The sequence below is a fragment of the Talpa europaea genome (genome assembly GCF_964194135.1).
Source record: "Talpa europaea genome assembly, chromosome: 4".
In the NCBI taxonomy this organism is placed as follows: domain Eukaryota; kingdom Metazoa; phylum Chordata; class Mammalia; order Eulipotyphla; family Talpidae; genus Talpa; species Talpa europaea.
Window position 1 is genome coordinate 86,443,689 of NC_140070.1, and position 23,449 is coordinate 86,467,137.

Consider the following 23,449-nt stretch of genomic DNA (forward strand, 5'->3'; position numbering starts at 1 on the left):
TGGACTAAACTCTTCAATAAAAAGACACAGAGTTGCAGCCTGGATTAAGAAACAAAACCCAACCTTTTTGCTGTCTCCAGGAAACACATTTAGCTACAAAAGATAAAAATTGACTCAAAGTTAAAGGATGGAAAACAATCCTACAAGCAAATGGACCAAAAAAGAAAGCAGGAACAGCTATACTTATATCAGATAAAACAGATTTCAAACTCAAAAAAATAAAGAGACCCCAATGGTCACTACATTATGATCAAGGGGACAATACTTAAAGAAGAAATAACACTCATTAACATATACGCACCAAACGAAGGAGCACCAAAATATATCAGACAATTGTTGTCATCTCTGAAAACAGACATCAGAGAAAACACATACGTAGTGGGAGACTTCAACACACCACTATCAACAATGGATAGATCAACAAGACAAAAAACCAGTAAAGAAACTAAAGCTCTAAATAAGGACCTAGAGCATTTGGGCTTAACAGACATCTATAGAACACTAAACCCAAAAAAAACGGAGTACACATTTTTCTCAAGTGCACACAGATCATTCTCCAGGATCGATCACATACTGGGGCACAAGACAAACATCAACAGACACACCAAGATTGAAATCATACCAACCATCTTTTCTGACCATGAAGGCATCAAACTAGAAATAAACCATAAAAAGAAGGCAGGGAACTTTCCTACCTCATGGAGATTAAAAACCAAACTACTGGAAGACCACTGGACTAATGAGGAGATCAAAGAAGAAATTAAAAAATTCTTTGAATTGAATGACAAAGAGGACACTAATATACTAAATGTATGGGATGCAGCAAAAGCAGTAATAAGAGGAAAATATATAGCAATAGAAGCTCACATCAAAAAACAAGAAAGAACTCAAAGAAACAACCTAATCTCGAAGCTCAGAGATCTAGAAAAAGAACAACAAAAAAAAACCCAAAACCAGTAGAAGAAAAGAAATAATAAAAACCAAAGCAGAAATAAATGAAATTGACATACAGACCAATGGAATCGAATAGAAAATCCAGAAATAAACCCACAGATTTATGATCAACTAATCTTTGACAAAGGAGCAAAGACTATGCATTGGAGCAAAGAAAGTTTGTTCAATAAATGGTGCTGGGAAAACTGGGTCGCTACATGCAAAAGAATGAAGCTGGACCACTACCTCACACCATACACAAAAGTCAACTCAAAAAGGATTAAAGAACTAGACATAAGACCTGAAACCATAAAATACATAGAAGGAAATATAGGCGAAACACTACGTGATACTCACATCAAAGACATCTTTACAGACACATCACCCAAAGCAGTGATAGTGAAGGCAAAGATAAACAGCTGGGACTACATCAAATTAAAGAGCTTCTGAACAGCAAAAGAGACATAAACAAAAACAAAGAGAAACCCCCACCAACTGGGAGAACATTTTTGCACCCAACACTAATGATAAAGGACTGATCACAAAAATCTGCAAAGAGCTGATGAGACTCAACAACAACAAAGAAAATAATCCCGTCAAAAAATGGGCAGAAGAGCTAAAAAGAAACTTCTCTGAAGAGGAAATGCAAATGGCCAACAGGCATATGAAAAAATGTTCAACATCACTTGTAATCAGGGAAATGCAAATCAAAACTACCATGAGATACCATGTTACACCAGTGAGAATGGCACATATTAAAAAAACTAGCAACAACAAATGTTGGCGAGGGTGTGGAGAAAAAGGAACTCTTCTGCACTGTTGGTGGGAGTGCAAACTGGTCCAACCACTATGGAGAGCTGTGTGGAGATCTTGACCTACTAAAGATAGAGCTTCCATATGATCCAGCAATTCCACTCCTAGGTGTTTACCCAAAGGACACAGAAACATTAATTCCAAAGAGCACCTGCACCCCTATGTTTATAGCAACACTATTTACAATAGCTAAGCTTTGGAAACAGCCCAAATGCCCAAAAATAGATGACTGGATCAAGAAGATGTGGTACATATACACCATGGAATATTATTCAGCATTCAAAAAAGATAAACACATGCAATTTGCAGCAACATGGGTGGCGCTGGAAGGGATCATGCTCAGCAAAATAAGCCAGAAAGAAAAAGAAAAATACCGCATGGTCTCACTCATAGCAGGAATCTAGAAAACTTAAATAATGGACCAGGAAAATGAATAACTATAAGAAAGTGAAAATCAAAATCAACAAAAAACTATGAACCAGAGACACTTTTTGGGGGTTGGGGGGCGGGAGGGGAGGGATTGGGGTCAGATAGGGGGGGTTGCAATTGTATGGGGAATATAAAAATAATTTTTTTTTTAGAGGCATGCTTTATTTATTTATTTGTTTGTTTGTTCGTTTGTTTTTTTGTTCATATATGCACTGGGTACAGTCAGAAGCGCAGGAGGGTGAGAGAATTCACCAGAGCCAGAGCTGGGAGCAGAGTAGGCAGAAAGACCAAAGTACACTGCTGAGGGGAGCAGCAGGCGGCAGGAGAGGTCTGCGCGCCGTGTGGGACCCTCCTCCGGTGGCCGGGGAGCAGCCAGGCATTGAACTGGCGCCGCAGAGGCTGCAGGCAGCTTCACAACCCAGTGCTCAACCGCTGCGCCACCGGGGAGGCCCTAAATTTTTTTATTTTTAAAAAAAAAAAAAAAACCTTCCAGGCCTCTCTGCTGGGCAAGGGGTTAAGTTTCAGCACTATGAAGCTATCACGAAGCCACTGCAGCATGAGTTCAATCCCAGGCCATGGAGCCAACCCGCAGGGCACAGCAGACCTCTGCAGCGCCCGCTGCTCCCCTCAACAGTGTCTTAGGTCCTTTTGCCTGTTCTGCTCCCTGCTCTGTCTCTGGTGAATTCTCTCACCCTCCCGTACTTCTGACTGTACCCCAGTTCTTGTATAAATAAATAAATCTTAAAAAAAAAGATGTATGCAACTTATAATTCTATTACACTCCTGAATAATGGAAAGAAATTCCTACATGCTGTATAAAGGGATACACATAGTAGGTATTATCGGAGACTGGAGATTGGGACGCAAGCTAGGTAGATCCGCCTGTTCTGTTCCCCACTCTGATAAATCCTCTCACCCACCCACCCCACTGCACCTCTTGCCTACACCCCAGTTCTTGTAGGCATAAATAAATAAAAATAAATCTTAAAAAAAAGCTTTCAAGATGTAACTGAAGTTTAGTTTACCATGACTCGGTGGTCAGTTTTCCCGTCCACTTCATTGGAGTTTACCTTCAACTGAGGAAGGATTCGTGAGATAATAGAACCACTAACACTTTGTAATCTCATGAATTATCATTGCAAACTTTAATTCTCTACAATCTAGAGTCAAAGATCAAAAGAACCCTTTAAGGAGTCATTTGAGTTCCATTATGAGTTTAGATTATTGCTATATTAGAATTTAGTAATACAGTTAGGCAAGAATGTGTGGTCATGGCTTGGCTTAGGGAGGAAGGAAAACATGTTAAAAATACTATCATAACCAAAAAGAACAGGGTTTCCTTTTCAGTTAAGAAATCAGGTTATTCTAAGACAGCAAATGAAGTCATCGGTAGAAAGGTTTAAGTAATAAGCCCATCACTGCACTGGAGCCCAAGGACAGAGAGGAAATCCATGCAGGTGAAGGAGGGACAAACTGTGGGGTATTTGGGACAGTCTCAGGAAGTGGCATAAATATAGGTGAGTATAAAGAATAAAATATTGTTCCTATTTAGTTTGCCGAGTGTCTAACTTGGTTTTGATTTAAGGTTGTTTGTGTCTGTAGGGCAAGAACATGTCTTTTCAATTAATATTGTGCACTGTACGTTGTTAATGTCATACACATGGGCACTTAATTAGGTTTCAAGGCAGGAGTTGCTTGGAGCTAATTCAGCTGTCCTTCTGAGAGCTGCAGTGTGGTTTAAATCTGTGTTAAATGCCTGTGGGCTGGCTGCAACTGAATCGCCCAGGAACTTGAAAAGCAAATTCCCAGGTCCACCCCCAAGGAATTCTGACTCACTGCACAAAAGTAGGCCCATCCCAGGAATCTGTATCTTTTGGAAAGCTCCCCAAGTGAGTCTAATCATATCCAGGCTTGGGAAATTACAGTTTTATAGGCCATCAAAGCCTCTGCAATAGAATTGGAAGCAACATCTTTGAAGTTAGTTACTCACAAAATGTGAGCTGTATATGCTGGGTCACACTATAAATTTCATTTAATCTAGTAATAAGTTAATGTGTTACATTGTCTATTGTGTTGTTGTGTACTGTGTTATATTTTGGTGTGCTATTCCTACTCTGCTTACATTCCAATTTCCTTTCCCTTTACATTCACTCTATTAATATATGTTTTAAAGTATGTATATATTCTTAAATATATACATAAAATGTTATGTTGTTGTGTTTATGTACATTGTACAAATATCTAAACGATGTTGTGCTGATCCTCTTACTCTGTTTGTTTCCTCACTTAATTTTCAAGAATGTTTGCATGGCTTTATGTACATCTAGTTCATTGTTTCTAAATGCTGCATAGTATTGCAGTGATTTCATCCACCAAATATTCCTCATCCATTTCCTCAAATGTGAACACCTAGCTTGCTTCCAAATCTCCACAGTCTCAGATAATGGCTACTATGTGTATCCCTTTATACAGCATGTGGGAATTTCTTTCCATTATTCAGGAGTGTAATAGAATTATAAGTTGTATACATCTTTTTTTAAAGATTTATTTATTTATACAAGAATTGGGGTACAGTCAGAGGCGCGGGAGGGTGAGAGAATTCACCAGAGACAAGAGCAGGGAGCAGAACAGACAGACGGACCAAAGACACTGCTGAGGGGAGCAGCGGGCGAGGCAGGAGAGGTCTGCCACACCATGTGGGTTTCTCCCTGGTTGGCCGGCAATCAAACTGGCACTGCAGAGGCTGCGGGCAGCTTCACAGCTCTATGCTCAACCTACTGCATCTTGGTTTTACTACTTTTCAAACTAGCTATATTAGTGTACCCTCTCCATTTATAGTTCACAAAGAATTTCTATCATCCTACACTGTCATTTCTATCATTCTAGATGACTAGGGAGCTTGAACATATCTCTACATAGATTTGTTAGCTATTACAGCTTTGCTTTTGTAAATTGCCTGCTCCATGGATTTGAAAAATAAAAATACTTCTTTAGTCCATTGAATGATACAAGTTTCTATTTAACTACTCTAAGAAATTATGGACAATTAAAGATATAATTGCTGCTGCTGTTAATTTACTTTTTCATTGGTGAAATAATATTTAAATCCTTTACCCTTTTTTTCCATTGCCATCCCTTATACAATTGTAACTCTTTCTCCCTTCCCCTCTGCTTAACCTCAGGAGACTCACTTTGTTTTTTAGTGTCTGCTAGTTTTTACAAGCATTTTGCTTTATCAAATCATCTACTAGATAAACATCCAATATTTGTCTTTGACACTGTGACTTGCTTCACTACACATAATTCTGATGCTGGTGTGCACTTTTAATTTAGCCCTTGAACTACCACCACAGGGTCTTGTCCCAGGAAACTATAAAAAGGAATTTGCAGACATTTTAGATAAATAAGTAGAGAGAAACAAACTTTGTTTAAGAAAGTAAAGAAAAGAAAAGTTTATTTAAAGAAAGAAAGTAAGGACTCCCAGGTATGCTATTCTTTAGAGTTTACCTCCCCTGTCCAAAGTCTTATTCTCTCAAGTTTTACTGTCTTTGTTTAGTCCTCCTGTACTTACTGACCTCATCTCTGGAGTATGGTTAGTACTTCTCAGAATTTACTGTCCTTATCTCAGAAGCCTCTTTAACTCTCCCGAGTCCCTGAAGCTGCCTAATTAAGCCTAACTTGCTCTGAGACTCAATTCCTTCAACTCCTTCCATTTTGCTATAAATTGAAACATTTCATATTTTTATTGGCTGAATACTATTCTATTGTCTGTATATAACACATCTTCTTAATCCAATCTTCTATGAGTGAACACTTTTTGCATGCCTTAGCTATTGTACATAATGCTGCAATAAACATTGTAAAGCATATAATTTTTTTCAGTTCATGGTTTCATGTTCCTTGGATAGATACATAAGAATGGGACTGCTGGGTCAAATGGTATTTCCATTTTCAGGTTTTATAAGGTAAATCCAAATTTCTTTTAAAAATGTCTGCAGAGGTTACATTCCCACCAACTAGTAGGGTTCCTCTTTCTCTGCATTCTCTTCAGCAATTGTTACTGCGGGTCTTTTTACTATGTACCATTCTCATGTATTTGAGATGACATCTTATTCTGGCTTCCACCTGCATCTCCCTCATTAAAAGTGATGGTGAACATTTATCCATGTGTCTGTTGGACTTCTGAATTTCCTCTTTGTTGAATTGCCTATTCAAACCCGCTACTCACTTATTGAGTGTTTTATTGTTAAATTGAAAAAGTTTTTGTATATCTAGGATATTAACCCCTTGTCAATTGTGTAATGTCTGAATATTTTCTCCCATTCAATTGGATGTCTTTCTAATCTACTTATATTTTCTTTCTCTGGGGGTTGTTATTTTAATACTAGACAACCCCCAAAGTCACTGACTTATAACCTTGTTCAAGAATATACCATTCATGGGCCTCCCCGGTGGCCCAGCGGTTGAGAGCTGGGTTGCGAAGCTGCCCGCAGCCTCTGCAGCACCGGTTCAATCCCCGGCTGCTCCCTGGCCACCGGAGGAGGGGCCCACATGGCGCGCAGACCTCTCCTGCTGCCCACTGCTCCCCTCAGCAGTGTACTTTGGTCCTTCTGCCTGCTCTGCTCCCTGCTCTGGCTCTGGTGAATTCTCTCACCCTCCTGTGCTTCTGACTGTACCCAGTGCTTGTATGTATGTATAAGTAAACAAACAAACAAATAAATATATAAATATTTTTTTAAAAAAGAATATACCATTCACATTTAATCTATTTTTATTATATGTGTTTGCAAATTTGCCTACAAAGCCTGTTTCTCATATTTCTAGACTCCTGTTTCCTCAAGGCCAATGATTTGACTCACAGTCTCTCCTCATACCTAAAGGAAAGTAAGTAATCTCTCCTGCTCATCTGTCACTTTGCAGGTGCCTCTCTTTTTCTTTCTACTTTTCCTAATAAACCTGTAAGGAAAAAAAAGGAATAATAATAATAATTTTTAAACATTATTCGCCTTATTATTATCCCATTGAAATTATAAAGTCTGTCAATTTAAAATAATAAACTTTTAATTATACTTACAATCAAAAGTTTCTACCTTTTAATGGGTTCTAAACAGGTTGGTTTGTTTATTTTTCGCTTGATGTTACTATTTATTTAAGCTTATTCTTGTTTTACTCTTGCTTTGGAAACTTGAGTTTTGGTCTCATTTTGTTTTATAACACTTTATTTTGTCCAGGATTCCAGAAACTAAGTAGTATGCTAGCCCCAGTTCCCCACTAATTTATTATTTGACCTGGAAAATTCATTGAATACTCCTTTGGGACTTGATTTTGTTACCTGAAATATAAGGAAGTTGGACTATGTGATATCTATTCCAGCTATGAGTTTCAGAATCAATGTTCACATGTTCAGAACTCACACTAGGACTATTGCATGGTCAACATGTTAAGTGTTAGCCAATCTAGCTTGATCTTTACAGTATGTATTGTGGATAGCCAGTAATAACTAGATTATTCATATCAGGTAGCCATTTATTTATGGCAAAAAATGAAATAGTTTAGATATAGATTTTGACCTTTTTTTTTTTTTCAAACTCAAAGCAATTCTGATGACACCCAACATGAATTCACGAACTTCTCTTTGGGGGTATAGCACAGTGGTAGAGCATTTGATTGCATAAACCTTTCTGTGCTTCCAAATGGGCAAATGTAAATTTAGGTAATAATAGAATTACCTTCACAGGGTTATGAGAATTACAAAAGAGAATGCATGTGGGCCTCCCTGGTAGTGCAAGGGTCTAAGTCTCAGCACTATCGAGCTGTCACCAGCCACTGCAGCACGAGTTTGATCCCCAGCTAGGTTGGTGTCCCATGTGGCACAGCAGACCTCTCCTGTCTCTCCCATTGCTCCCCTGAGCAGTGTATTTTAGTGGATTAACCAAGAATGCATATAGCACAATGTCAGTGTTCCACAAATGCTTGCTATTATTTAAATGTCATTTCCACTTTATATCTTCTGCTAAGTATTCTCTTAAAATTTAACATTATTGAATCAAAGTTCTTTGCCTATATAGTCAAACATAAATTATAAGAAATGTATTATGCCAAGCTTTTTTTTAATTGATTCTAAATTAGCCACATTTAGCTATTGCCGTATTATGTTTTGTGTTATAAGTTAATGTTTCATTTTAATCTAATATCTAGAATAACCTGAAAACAGAATCTATATTTTAGTTTACTTAAATACTAACAAAGAAGTAATGGGAGAATACCCAACCTGGAGATCCTATTTTACTATATTTAGAGTAATAATTTTCTTTTTTTTTAAAAAAAAAAATTGTTTATTTATTTATACAAGCACTGGGTACAGTCAGAAGCATGGAAGGGTGAGAGAATTCACCAGAGCCAGAGCGGGTAACAGAACAGGCAAACTGACGAAATACACTGCTGAAGGGAGCAGCGGGTGAGGCAGGAGAGGTCTGCGCGCCATGTGGGACCCTCACCAGAGGCCGGGGATCGAACCAGCACTGCAGAGGCTGTGGGCAGTTTCGCAGCCCAGCGCTCAACCGCTGCGCCACCACGGGAGGCCCAAGAGTAATAATTTTCTTATAGTCTTCTTTTTTTTTTCCCAGTTTGCCCTAAGTGGGCAAAACTTTGTAAAAACCACAGTGAGAAGAAATCTGTCTTGATGCTGATCATCTGCAGCTCTGCCATCCGAGCCCTGGAGCTCATCAGGTTGGAAGCATTGCCTAATCTGTTTCATAAAGTTTACTGAGTGACTGATACCTGCAAAAGAATATGTTCTATATGAGGGAGATATAACAATAAACAACACTTTGTAATAGAGCCTCCTCTTCCATGGATACTTTGCAATGAGGGAAACAGACAATAAACAAGTAATAAGCATTATGTCAGGTAGTGATAGATTGTGCAAGAAAAATACAACATGGCAAATGATTGAATGGATAGGATGGTCCTTTTTTTTTTTAATTTTATTTTTATATTCCCCATACAATTGCAACCAGGATGGTCCATTTTATTTTTATTTATTTATTTATTTATTTTAAAGATTTATTTATTTATTATTACAAGCACTGGGTACAGTCAGAAGTGAGGGAGGGTGAGAGAATTCACCAGAGCCAGAGCGGGGAGCAGAGCAGGCAGAAGGACCGAAGTACACTGCTGAGGGGAGCAGCGGGCGACTGGAGAGGTCTGAGTGCCATGTGGGATCCTCCTCCGGTGACCTGGGAGCAGCTAGGGATCGAACCGGCATTGCAGAGACTGCGGGCAGCCTCGCAACTCAGCGCTCAACCGCTGCATACTGGGGAGGCCCTGGATGGTCCATTTTTTTTTTTACTATAAATTTTATTTTTATATTCCCCATACAATTGTGACCCCCTTATTTTTACCCCAATCCCTCCCCTCCCTGCCCCCCGCCCTCCATAGAGTGTCTCTGGTTCATAGTTGTTTGTGGATGGTCCATTTTAAAGGATGATCCCAGAACACTTATCTCAGGAGGTGACATTTGAGCAGTGACTTGAACAAGGTAAAGAAGAGAGCCATACAGATATCTGGAAGAAGAATATTCCAGGCAGAGGTATCCCCAAGTATCAAGTAAAAGATTGTTTTTTTATGCCCTCTTTATACCCAAAGTGTTTCCATATAAGAAAAGCTCCTTCTACATAGTAGATTAAAGAGGGAAGGGAGGCTTCTCTGATTAAAGGACATAGCCCTCTTTCTTCCCACTGTCAGCTCATCCCCAGCTCCCCCTCACAGCAGCCATGGACCTTTGTTGATGCCTTGGGCTCCAGAGTTCAGCCTGACATCATGCTTTTAGATATTTCTCACAGCAAAATTGTGCATGAGAACTATACTGCAAAATTTGAAGATGAACTCTGTACCATCGACCTGGAATACAGAAAGTGCTAGGCAGACCCAAATGTTTCAATAACTACTTAAGAAAACTTAAGTAGTTAACCATCTGTATGAGAGTTAGAATACAGCCCAGATATGTGCCTCAATAAAATGTCATCCCATTTTCATTCCAGTGTTGGGCTAATCTGAAAATCTGACAATGTTTTTTATATGTATATACACATATATACTTATATATAAATGTGCATGTTCTTTTTTTAGTAAGTCAATATGTAATCCGGAAGTAATCAGCATGGCCTGGGATGAGTGAATTTTTTTATTGACTAATCTGGTTTTGTTTTTTTTTTTTTTATTAGATCGATGACCGCATTCAGAGGCAATGGCAAAGTTATAAAATTATTTGCAAAACACATAAAGGTAAGGACAGGCCTGTGGTTACTGGTAGGGGGCATAAGGGGTTCTTCTGGACCTCAGCTTTTCCTCTTCAGCCTCTTCTCCTTATCTCAAACCAGCATTCTCTTTGGAGCTTCTTGATATTTAATAACCATCCTGGAATTCTTTGCATTCTGCTTCTGCATCCCCAGCTGCCCCCAGTGACCACTCATCTATACTCGGGGATTCTTGTATTGAAGCAGAGGTTTGACCCCTCGATTCTTTGAAGATTTACCAGTTTTCTGAGGAACTGTTCTTCTATCTTGATCTTACCCTTCCTTACCCTGGAAATTTACCTTAAACAAGAGTAACCCCATTTACCATTTTCTTTTTACTTTGTTAGCTTTTAGATAAAATGCCCTAAATTGGCCTGTGATTGCACTTCCTAATGACTTTGCTTTTCTTTATTCTTTTCCATGTTGGAATAGATCCAAGAACAAGTAAAGATGCTAGAGAAGCATGTTGTGCACCTGGGTGTTGGAACTCCAGGGAGAATTAAAGAACTCATTAAACAAGGTATGAAAAGAGCAGTGATTCTTTTTTTTTTTTAATTAATTTATTTATTTATACAAGTACTGGGTACAGTCAGAAACGTGGGAGGGTGAGAGAATTCACTAGAGCCAGAGCGAGTAGCAGAGCAGGCAGAAGGACCGAAGCACACTGCTGAGGGGAGCAGCGGGTGGCAGGAGAGGTCTGCACGCCATGTGGGCCCCTCCTCCGGTGGCCGGGGAGCAGCCAGGGATCGAACTGGTGCTGCAGAGTCTGCGGGCTGCTTCGCAACCCAGCTCTCAACCGCTGCGCCACCAGGGAGGCCCCAAAGAGCAGTGATTCTTCTCCCCAGAGTTGTGAGAGTATTTGTCTTACCCTCATGTGAATTTGGGAAGCCATATTTGTGATGTGAATCCAGACTTCCATGTCAATTTCAGGAGTGGGGAACTTAGCTTTTTGTTCATAAAGCCAGCCAAATAAAATGCCTCAGGGAATGATAAGGACTGTGACAAAATGCATTAGCACCTAAATACATTGAAATTCCAATTGTTTTGGAGTTGGAGTCCCCAAGGCTCCAATTCCATTTGAGTGCTGACATATAAAACATGTTGAGACAAAAAATGCAGTTTCAGGCTTCCCTGGTAGCCTAGGGAGTAAGTCTCAGTGCTATCACCTCTACAGCCTGAGTTTGATCCCCGGCCAGGGAGCTAACCCACATGGCACAGTAGACCTCTCCTGTCTCACCCTCTACTCCCCTCAGCAGTATATTTCAGTAAATCTGCCTGTTGTGCCTGTTGTGTCTCTGATGAATCCTCTCATCCCCTGCACTTCTTGTCTATACCCCAGTTCTTCTATGTAAAAATATTTTAAAAAATGCAGTTTCTAATAATGATATGCAGATATTCTAAAATATTTCCCCTAAATGCATTTCTCTTTTTGTACTTTACCCAGAAAGAAGTCCAAGCAACATCTACCAGTGGGTTTTTATAGTCTGTTGACATTCTCAAAGCCAGTAACTTAAAAACCTACTAACCTGCTGACGCTTGTACTACCTGTTCTACTGCCAGACAGATGAAAATTTTCAATAATCATTTCAAAATCACTTATTTAATATAGTATTAGAACTTTGTTTTATAACAGTCTGGAGCTATTCCTGGAGTTTTTATATATCTAAAAGCAATGTGTTCAACTTAATAACTTTTGTAAAGATGGGCATTTGCCAGGAAACAAACAAAAGCTAAAAATACTGGTGTTTCTCTACAGATGAAAATCATACAAAGGTTAAATGGCCCACTATATACAGAAGTCTGTGCAATAACAAGCTTGGAGGCTCCAGATAAGAAAAGGAAACAAATATGTTTTGAGATCCTACTTGTACTTGGTGCTCTCCTAGTTACCCTTACATATATCACTTAGTACTCACTGCATCCTTCCAGACTAGCATTCTTATTACTTAGGAGTGAAACCTGAAACTGTGGAGGGTTAAGTAGCCCTCCTAAGGTCGCTCTCTGTCTAGGCTTTCCTGATTCCAGAACATTTCCCCCTCAGGTGCTGATCCAGTTGAAGTGATAAATGTTTATAAAATAAAACTGACAATAGGAACCAGTAAAAGCCAAACCCAAATAAGCATTTTTCAATCCTAAGGGAATTGAAATGAGGGACTCCCTGACTGATTGAATGAGCAGGGAAGGCTTAACAAAGGAAAGTGTCTTTAACTGATTTTTGAGGTATGGGGAGGATTAAAATAGGCAGGTAGATATTTCTGGTCTTTTTGAAATGGCTCATTCTCAGAGATATGAGATGGTATCTTATTGTAGATTTGATTTAACATTTTCTTTATGATAAATGATGGCATTTTTCATGTGCCTCTTGTTCATCTCTGTGTCTTCTTTGAATAAACATCTATTAACTTTTCTGTCCATTTTTTAATTGGGTTTTCTGTTGTTATTGTTGAGTTGTATGAGTTCTTTATAGATGTTGGGTATTGTTATATATTGTTAGATGTATGATGTGCAAATATTTTCTTCCATTTGGTAGAGTGTCTTTTCATTTTTAACAGTTTCTTTCACTGTTCAGAAACTTTTTAGTTTGATATTGTCCCATTTGTTTATTTTTGCTTTTGCTTCCCTTGCCACTGTAGTAGAGTCTCCAAAGAGATCCCTGAATCCAATGTCATGGAGTGTTTTGCTTGTTTTCTGTGTATTTTATGGTTTCAGGTCATATGTGCTTGCCTTTAATCCATTTTGAGTTAATTTTTGCATATGGTGTGAGATGGTCATCTAGTTTCATTCTTTTGCATGTGACTGTCCAGTTTTCCCAGCACCATTTGTTAAAGAGACTTAACTTTCTCTTTGTCTACTCTTGGCTTCTTTGTCATGATGAACTGCCCATGTAAATGTGTGTTTATTTCTGAGCTGTCAATTCTATTCCATTAGTCTATGTGTCTATTTTTATTCTAATACCATACTAGTTCTTACTTTTATTAGAGAAATAACATAGGGGGAAATGCATATTTTTTTTGAGATAGTGTTTTTTTTCCTTTGGGTGTATACCCAGAAGTGGAGTTGCTAAATCAAAGATTTATTTTTTTATGCATATAAGAGCTGGGGCACAGGCCAGAGATGCAGGGGGTGAGAAGATCCACCAGAGACAGAGTGGGGAACAGAACAGGCAGATTGACTGAAATACACTGCTGAGGGGAGCAGCGGACAAGACAGGAGAGGTCTGCCTCGCCATGTGCGTTTCTCCCAAGTTTGTCTTTTTTCTACTGAGTTGTATATATTCTGGATGTTAACACCGAGTTATATTGTGTTTTATAAATTCCATTATGGTGGGATTTGGGATTGTTACTAAATTTTTGCTATTGTAAGTAATACTGCAGTAATCATCTTTGCAAGCAACTATGTTTAACTTTCTGGTATTTTTGTCAGGATATGTCATCAAAGGAAATTTATCTTATCAAATAGTAGGCATTTTACAGCTCCTACTATATAATGCCCAGGTGCCTTCCAAAGTGTCTTTACCTATTTGTTCTTCACCAGCTGTAAGTTATTTTTAAGGGAAGACTGTCAACCCCCTATCTTTCTCAATTTATCATTTTAATTTTGCAAAGAGGGGATTTTAAATAAAAGGCATTATTTTTAAAAAGTCTCTTAGGCAGAGAAGAAAATAAGTGAAGTAACTATAGAGAAAAGTTGACGATCAGTGCTGCAGTGTAAAGGAAAGCTTCAGTTATATGTCCCAGATAAAGTGTAATAGGGATAAGAAGTCGGGGGATAAGGGAAACTAACTGTACCCAACTCTGAGACCTCTGAGGAACAGACGGTCCCTGAGGTCCACTCCAGCCCCACATTCCATCACTGTGTCTAGATAGACAAGATTCCATAATTGTCTCTAGATAGACAGGAAAACAACAAGGATATAGTCCTTAAGTGGTTTACCAGTTCCTTCAAAGAATAGCAGACTTTGAATAGAGCCCATTCATCTTAACTTCTTTTTCTGCTTAAAATTAACCTCTCAGCGCTGTTCTCATCCTTCTTCCCACTTACATCCTCTGAGCCATGCAGATTCTGTTGGACTCATCTCCCCTAAAGGACCGCTACCCCAAACTATCAAATCTCTGTCAGGAATGAGACTTCACCCTCTGGGATTTGGGATAAAGGTTTGGGATTGATTCTTTGCCAGCCCTTGAGCATTTGACAAGCTTAGTAAGAGCAGCTTCTCTGTTTCCCTCAGAATCGGTGATAAGATTTTAAGAACCTCAGTGCTGCATTTGTTTTCCATCAAGAGAGGGTAGCACTTAATGTACGGAGATTAGTTGCCTGGGGAGAGGAGAGCAAATGAGGCAAAAAGCAACCAGGAGAATAAAAAAAAAATTTAATACATTTATGTCATGTGGTCTTCACTATATAGTAACTCTCTCCATGTCTCTTTCAGGTGGCCTTAATTTGAACCCCTTAAAGTTTCTGGTCTTTGACTGGAACTGGAGAGATCAGAAGTTGAGGAGGATGATGGACATTCCCGAGGTACTATGTAATCATCAATTGACTTTAATCTTTTTTTTTTCAACTTGAACTTGAGTTCAAACACACTAAAAAAGTCTTTGACATGGGGAGCCAGCACATTCTGGCCTTTGAAATGATTTCTTTCTTTCAACTCTGAAGTAACTACAATTATAGAGACCATCTCACCTCTTACATGTAACTGTATACTTTCCATGTGTTTCATGGGAATAGATTTTGTTTCCTCATTAAATGCCCAGTGACCTCTGCCCCGCTGGGACCACAACTATTCTGTACCTTTAAGAAACAGGGCAGTTGAGAGGACTTGGCACATTTGCTTGTAACTTGCTTTAGAGACATGGAGACATGGTAATCTTTGTCATTCATCCTTATAAGTGTATGGGGTGGGGCGCGTGGGGGACAAACTTGCCTCATGCCCTCATCTCCACCTCCTCCCCTTACTTACTTTATGGTCTATTTTGGATTTTGTGGGTAGGGAAACTTTTAATGTCTCAGTGAATTAAAACTGATCTTAATCAATTTTGAATGCTTTTGTGGGCCCACCATTAACTCCTTATTTATGAAAGTAATCCATTACTATCATAATGTGAAAAATTATTTGCCACCTACCTTGTTATAATGGGGCTAATTTTTCAATTTAACCTGATGCTTACAAGTTGTTGTTGGCGAGAAAAGGGTTTGTGCAGCAATAAACATGGTTGGCACACCAACCAGGAATGAATCATGGCAGCAACTATCAAAGAAACTTGTAATTACTCCTGAAAACATGCTGAATGAATTAATTTACCATTAAAATCATATCCCCAGAATGACCATACTGATTATAAATAATTGATAAATTATATCAGAAATCAGTTCAGGTTATATGACAATTTTTTCAGAAATGCACATGTGCGCGCACACACACACACCCTGTCTACACCTTGAACCAATTGGTTTTTTAAAACTGATTTAATGAATTTGATGTCAGACACATAAGCCCGTACTTGGTGATAAGAAAAAGAAATAGGGGAGGAGGAGGGAGAGGGATCAAAATAAGGGCTGGAAGAGCTCAAGGGACTATGGTGATGGTGCATGGGTGAAGTAAAATTTATATAAATAAATGAACTATTTTTAAAAAAGAAAAAGAAATAATGTCTAAAAACCCTTGTTATTACCCATGATGATTTTTATTAGTTTATCATCATTAGCAGTTATTATAAATATTGTGTATAATCTAAGCACATTTTGGATATCTTTAAATACCTTTATATAAGATTTTAAGAGATTTTATCTTAAATGACTACAAAGGACACCTTAATGAAACTGATTTTTTTATAGTATCTCTTTTTTTACATATATATTTCACTGTGAATTACATGTGCATGAGGAATTTATTCCCTCCCTGACTCTGGCCAAAACAGTCACATAAAGGAGTCCAGACGGTTCAATTTATTCACCATGGCCAACTTTTCTTGATCTTAACCTTGTTTTCTCTTCTCTCATTTAGATAAGAAAGGAGGTTTTTGAACTTCTGGAAATAGGAGTCCTTGGTCTGTGCAAGTCAGAATCTTTGAAGCTGGGCCTTTTCTAAGACTGAATCCTAATGAAAATTCCAGTTTTCATGGTGGGATTTGCATTTCCTTTAATGACTCTGCCACATTGCAAGTAGTCAGTTAATATCAGCTATTGTTTTATTGTTAACTGCATCACCAGATGGAGCATTGGAAATGTTTGCTAGAGATTCTTTGACAAAATTGAATCTGTCCTTTGCCAACTTCCATGTATAATAAAGTATCACTGGCTTGTGTACTTTTGGTTGAGCAGAGTAAGTTTTCTCCCACCAACTAGCCTCTGATGTGACGTGCAGAAGAAGGGAAAGAACTGCAGGGTAAACTTAGGCAAACTCCTTCCCCTCCTAAGCCTCAGTTTTATCAGCCTGTGAAATGGGAATGATATCTCACAGGACGGTCATACTCAGTGTGGTGGTACATGGGGATAGATTTGTAAACTGTGAAGCCTGATCCCAGTGAGAAGGGTGGCAGTGTTAGTGACAGAAAGAATTGTAAGGGTATGTGGTACTTTGTTAATGTATAAAATATAACACAATAACTACAACTGTCTTTTTTAACCTTTTACTTTGAAATAGTTCAGACTTACGAAAAAGTTGCAAAAATAGTATAGAGAATTACCATATCCCCTTCTTCCAGTTTCCCCAATGTTATGTGAAGATACCATATTTACCCAAACTACAAAATCAATGTTTTGATTCATTACAATTAACTACAGACTTTATTTGGATTTCACCAGTCTTTTCACTGACATCCTTTTTCTTTCCTTTTTTTTTTTAAGATTTATTTATTTATCCATTTATTCATTTATTTAATTATACAAGTACTGGGTACAGTCAGAAGTGCGGGAGGGTGAGAGAATTCACCAGAGCCAGAGCGGGGAGCAGAGCAGGCAGAAGGACCGAAGTACACTGCTGAGGGGAGCAGCAGGCGGCAGGAGAGGTCTGCGCGCCATGTGGGACCCTCCTCTGGTGGCTGGGGAGCAGCCAGGGATCGAACCGGCGCTGCAGAGGCTGCAGGCAGCTTCACAACCCAGCGCTCAACCACTGCACCACCAGGGAGGCCCTGACATCCTTTTTCTATTTCAAGATCCAGTCAAAGATCCAACATTGTATGTCATTATCACAAATTCCTAGTTTCCTTGGATTGGTGACAATTCACCATCCTATCTTTACCTTTCATGACCTTGAGGCTTTTAAGGAATACCGGAGAGATAGTTTGTAGAATATACCTCAATTTGAGTTACTATTGGTATCATGATTTGATTAAGGTTTTCCATTTTTTAGTCAGAAAACCAATAATACTGGGTTATAACACATAGAACAAAGTAAATATCCATATTTAGTCAGAAGTGAGATGTCCTTGATATGTCACATGGGGTATACAATATGATGTGTCTTATTACTAATGATGTCAACCCTAATCCCCAGCTTATAGTGGCTTTGCCAATTTTTTCCACTGTAGATTTGCTATTTTTCCCTTTGTAGCTAAATGTCTATATTAATGCTTTGGAACTATGCAAATATCCTGTTCTTCCTGATAATTTGCCCACTAATTTTAGAAATGTTGGTTGTTCTTGCCTACAACAGTTATTGCTGTAATGATTTTTCTTTTCTCTCATTGCATCAGCATTTGTTAATGGGAATTCTTCTTTCAAAAATAATTTTCCTGTTACATGTTTTTTTCAATTATTTATTTATGTCAATATGAACTCATGGATATTTATTTTGTTCTATGTGTTATAATCCAATACTATTGGTTTTTATTTTGGTGCTCAAATTCACTTACTTTTTCCTAATGTAAATAATGTTTATTGATTACCCCTTCTGTGTCAAGTATTGTGTTTAGGGCTTTCATTTACATATAGTTTTATCATGTTTAATCACTAAAAAGGTCCTGAATCAAAAGTGTTATTCACATTTTATAAATGATGTAACTGAATATAAGAAGGGACACGCACTAATGTGTAGTAAAACCAGAAATCAAACCCAGGTCTCCTGTATTCACTTCAGGACAGACACCATGGTTGTCTGTTTCAGAACTCAGACATACAAAACGAATAAGAGGTAATAAAGCAAACAGATGCTCATAGTGGTATGTAAAATTCCATATTTGAATATTATGAAGTTTTAAATGAGCCTGGAAGTCTTGTAAATACAATCCCAATAATCACACACTTCTGCACACAAGTGACTTTACCAGCAATTTGTTGATTGTGCACCTCTGTGGGCAAGAAGCCACACACAGGGACTCGAAGGAAAGAGGAACAACTTCCATTCTCAGAATCTTGGTAAGTCCAACAAGTTAGAGGAAAAATATTTTATTTATTTTTATAAGTGAGTAGTGTTCCATTGTGTATATGTAGCATATCTTTATCCAATCATCTGTTGATGGGCACCAGGTTGTTTCTAGTTCTCTACTGTTGTCAATAATGCTGGAGTATATATGGGGGTGCCAATTCTTCAATTCTTTTTTTTTTTTTTTTTTTTGCATTTTTCTGGTAAATACCCAGAAACAAGGTAACTGGAGTATATGGAATTTCTAGTCCCAATTTTTTGAGGATCCTTCATATTGTTTTTCATAATGGCTACCCCAACTCACATACCCACCAACAGTGTACAAAGGCTCCCTTCTCTCCACTTCCTTGCCAGCACTTGTTTTGATTTGCATTTCCCTAATAATAAGAGATGATAAACATTTTCATACCTGCTTCTTGGCTATCTGTATTTCTTCTTTTGAGAAGTATCTGATCATCTGCCCATTTTTTTATTAAAGTTGTCTTTTTGTTGTTCTTGAATTTTATGAATTCTTTATGTATTTTGGATAATAATCCCTTGTCAGATATATGATGTCTTTTGTTTTGATCATAGTTTCTTTCGCTGCATAAAAACTTTTAGTATGATGTGGTCCCAATTGTTTCTTTTTACTTTCGTTACCTTTGCCTTTGGTGTCAAGTCTCCAAATACATCTTTAAGACCAATGTCAAGTAGCATAACACCTGTTTTCTGCTATGTATTTTGTGGTTTCAGGTATCTACATCCAAGTCTTTAATCCATTTTAAATTAATTTTTATGTGTGTTGGTAGATAGTTGTCTAGTTTTATTCCTTTGCATGTGGCCATTCAGTTTTCCCAGCACCATTTTTTTTTAAGTTTTATTTATTTATACAAACACTGGGTACAGTCAGAAGTGCTCAGGGTGAGAGCATTCACCAGAGCAAGAGCAGGGAACAGAACAGGCACACTGATGAAATACACTGCTGAGGGGAGCAATGGGCGCGGCAGGAGAGGTCTGTGCGCCATATGGAACCCTCACCGGCAGCCGGGGATTGAACCGGCGCTGCAGAGGCTGTGGGCAGCTTTGCAGCCCAGCACTCAACCGCTGCGCCACCAGGGAGGCCCCCCAGCACTATTTATTGAAGGTACTTTTCTTTCTTTATATGTTCTTGGCTCCTCTTGTAAATTAGTTGTTCATATATGTATGTGTTCATATATTTATGGGATTACTTCTGGGCTCTCAATTCTGTTATGTTGGTCTGTTTCCATTCCCACATCATGATACTTGGATTATTATGATTTTGCACTATAGTTTTAGGTCTGGAAATATGATATCACCTTTTTTGATTCTCTCTCTTTGCTATTTAGGGTCTTTTGTAGTTCCAAATAAATTTCATGGTTTTTCATTCTATTTCTGTAAAGATTGCCATTGCAGTTTTGATAGGGATTGGCTGAATCTGTGTATTGCTTCAGGCAATATCACTATTTTAATGATTTTAATTCCTCCAATTCACGCATAAATATAACTCCATTTATATGTGTGCCCATGTATGTGTTCTGTTTTTTTTAACAAGGTCTTAATAGTTTTCTGCGTACAGGTATTTCACCTCTTTGGTTAAATTTATTCCATGGTTTATAATTCTTTTTGATACAGTTTTAAATGGTGGTTTCTCCGGATTCCTTTCTGCTAGTTTATTATTTGCATATAAAAATGCAGTATATTTTTGTATATTTGTTTTGAACCTGCCACTTTGATGTAGTAATTATTTCTAATATCTTTGTATTGGATCACTTGAGATTTTCTATGTACGTTATCACGTCATCTGCAAAATGTAACAGTTTACTTAATTTCCAGCTTGTATACTTTTTCATTTTCTTGTCTATTGCTCTGTCTAGGACTTCAAACATTATATTGAATAGTAGTGTTGAGAGAGTGGACATCCTTTCCTTATTCCTGACCTTAGAGGAAAAGCTTTCAGTTTTTTATCATTTTCCTTTTATCATTATCAATATGATGTTAGCTGTGGGTTTGTTTTATATATGGCCCTTGTTATATTGAGGTATAATCCTTATATATCTATTTAATTAAGGGTTTACATCATAAATGGATGCTGAATCTTGTTTATATGGTTTTTCTGCATCCGTTGAGATGATCGTGGTTTTTGGCCTGCCTTGTGTTGATAGATCATGTTTTTTAAATTTGTATATCTTGAACCATCCATCCTTCTTAATCATGATGTGTGGTTCTTTTTGGTGTGTTGTTAGACATGGTTAGTTACCATTTTGTTGAGGATTTTTGCATCTAGGTTCATCAGCAATATTAGTCTATAATTTTCTTTTTGTGTGTGATGTCCTTGTCTAGTTTGGAAGCAGGGTAATGTTGGCTTCATAAAGTGTGTTCGTTAGTTTCCCCTCCTTTTCAATTTTTTTGAAAGCAGTTGAGAAGGGTAGATATCAGTTCTTCTTTGAAAGTTTGATAGAATTCACTATAAAAGCCATCTGATCCCAGGCTTTTGTTTTTTGGGTGGCTTTTGATTACTGTTTCAAATTCCTTATTCATGATCAAGCTATCCAAATTTTCCTCTTTTTCCCCCCGATTAATTCTTGGGATGGTGTGTGATTTTTTTTTTTAATTTTTCCATTTCTTCTAGATTGTCCAATTTATTGCCATATAGTTTTGTAATGCTTTCTTATAGTCCTTGGTATTTCTGTAGTTCTCTTTCATTTCTGATTTTATTCAAAATTCTCCTCTTTGGTATTCTAGTTAGTGGATTGTCTATTTTATTAATCTTTTCAAAGAACCAGCTTTTCAATTTCATGAATGTTACTTATTTGGAGAGAAAAAGTCTTTACAGATATAATTAAGGTCAGGATCATGAGATGAAGTAATCATCAAGGATTATCAAAATGGGTCATAAATCTATTGACAGGATTCCTCATAAGAGAATAGCAGAGAGAGAGAGATAACAGAATAAAGAAGAGAAGACACAGACAAAGGAAAAGATGGTGTGAAGATGAAGACAGAGATTGGTGTATGTAACCACAAGATCAGGAATGCAAAGAGCCATCAGAAAATGAAAGAGGCAAGGAAGGATACCTCCTAGTGACACCAGCAGGAGTGAGACTCTTGATTTCTGCCTTCTGGACTCCAGAACTGTGAGAGAACCATTCTTGTCTTAAACCACCAAGTTTGTAGAAATTTGTGGTGGAAGCTTCAGGAAATTAAAAGCACTCTCCATAGGCAACTGAGTAATACTGAAGGGTAAATGTCATAACAGAGAATGTGGTGGTGCCTATAACATATGCTCCAAATGTGTACAATTCACAATCAGCTTAAAGATGCTCTCCCTCAAAAAAAAAAAAAAAAAAGTCAAAATATTGGACTGCCTTTGACTGTTTTATTGAACTCTTTTTTTTTTTTTAAGATTTATTTTTTATTTATGCATACAAAAGCTGGGGTACAGGCCAGAGGCACAGGGGGTGAGAGGATTTACCAGAGACAGAGTGGGGAACAGAACAGGCAGACCGACCAAAGTACCCTGCTGAGGAGAGCAGTGGGCAGGAGAGGTCTGCTCGCCATGTGGGTCTCCTCCCTGGCTGAGGATGGAGCTCATGCTGCAGTGGCTGCGGACAGCTTCATAGGTTGTGCCCCAACCCCCGTGCCACCAGGGAGGCCCTTTGTTGAACTCTTCAAGGCTTCCCACTGCCATCTTGTGGCTTTCCCCTACTCAGGACTGTCTGATGTTGACATTGATGTTAGACTGGACTTACATGGATACAGATTTTGAGCAGGTTTGATAATGAGGACATCATTGAGGGGGTTTCCTTAATTCAGAAGGCTGTGGGGATGGAAGGATTAGGAGCAGCATCAAACTAGTGCTGGAACAGCCCGGGCTGCCAGCCTCCCAGACCTCTAATCCAGTGCAGGTCCTTAAAACATAATTTGAATGAATTAGAAATACAGGGTCATTTATTTCATATTTTTCACACTAAGCTCCTAAAATATATGCCAAAATGTAAATTGTTCCTTTCTTACCAGTGTGGACAGAATTATTCAGGAGAAATAAAGAAAATTGTTTATTTCTACACCAAAAAAAAAAAAAAGGAAAAAGAAAAGCCACAAGAGAATGAAAATTAATTCAATCTGAAAAGTTAACCCTATTATTTTCATTCCTTTAATCCTAATATGTAAGATATCCTTGGCCAATGGTAAGGGGAAAAAATGAGTCACATATCTTCCCATACAAGCATTTAGCTTCCTATCAATTGACAGGTCATATATTAATCTAAAAGAAAGTACCAATCATGATTGCGTAAGAGGGTGCATTTGCAAATTAAGACATGCATCTATGCTGTCAGAATTCAGAATAATTCAAAAAGCCACTATTGACTTGCCAAAACCAAAAAATACCATCACCATGAATATTATGTGTGCTTGTGTATGTGTGTGTACCCCACACATATAATTACTTCCTGACTTTATATTCATGTGGTACATTTTCATCCCAACAGTTAAAATAGGAAAAAGCAGTGAAATATGAAGCAACCCAAAATGTAACGCCTGAGGAAGCTATCTACTCAGCAGTTGAAGAGAAATGAAAGCAAGGACTTAATCATTATGAAATTTCTAATGATAC

General features: G+C 38.0%; 1 protein-coding gene across 1 annotated transcript in view; it reads left to right on the forward strand.

Moving 5' to 3' along the window:
• Positions 1-16,560, forward strand: part of CMSS1 (cms1 ribosomal small subunit homolog) — a gene marked incomplete at both ends in the record, with an annotated part of 345,000 nt that extends 328,440 nt beyond the window's left edge. The window contains 6 exons of the mRNA XM_084232392.1: positions 7,000-7,059; positions 8,802-8,904; positions 10,401-10,461; positions 10,905-10,992; positions 14,902-14,990; positions 16,477-16,560. Of these exons, the coding sequence (XP_084088518.1) occupies positions 7,000-7,059; positions 8,802-8,904; positions 10,401-10,461; positions 10,905-10,992; positions 14,902-14,990; positions 16,477-16,560 (485 nt within the window). The remainder of the gene's footprint in view (positions 1-6,999; positions 7,060-8,801; positions 8,905-10,400; positions 10,462-10,904; positions 10,993-14,901; positions 14,991-16,476) is intronic.
• Positions 16,561-23,449: the final 6,889 nt, after the last annotated feature.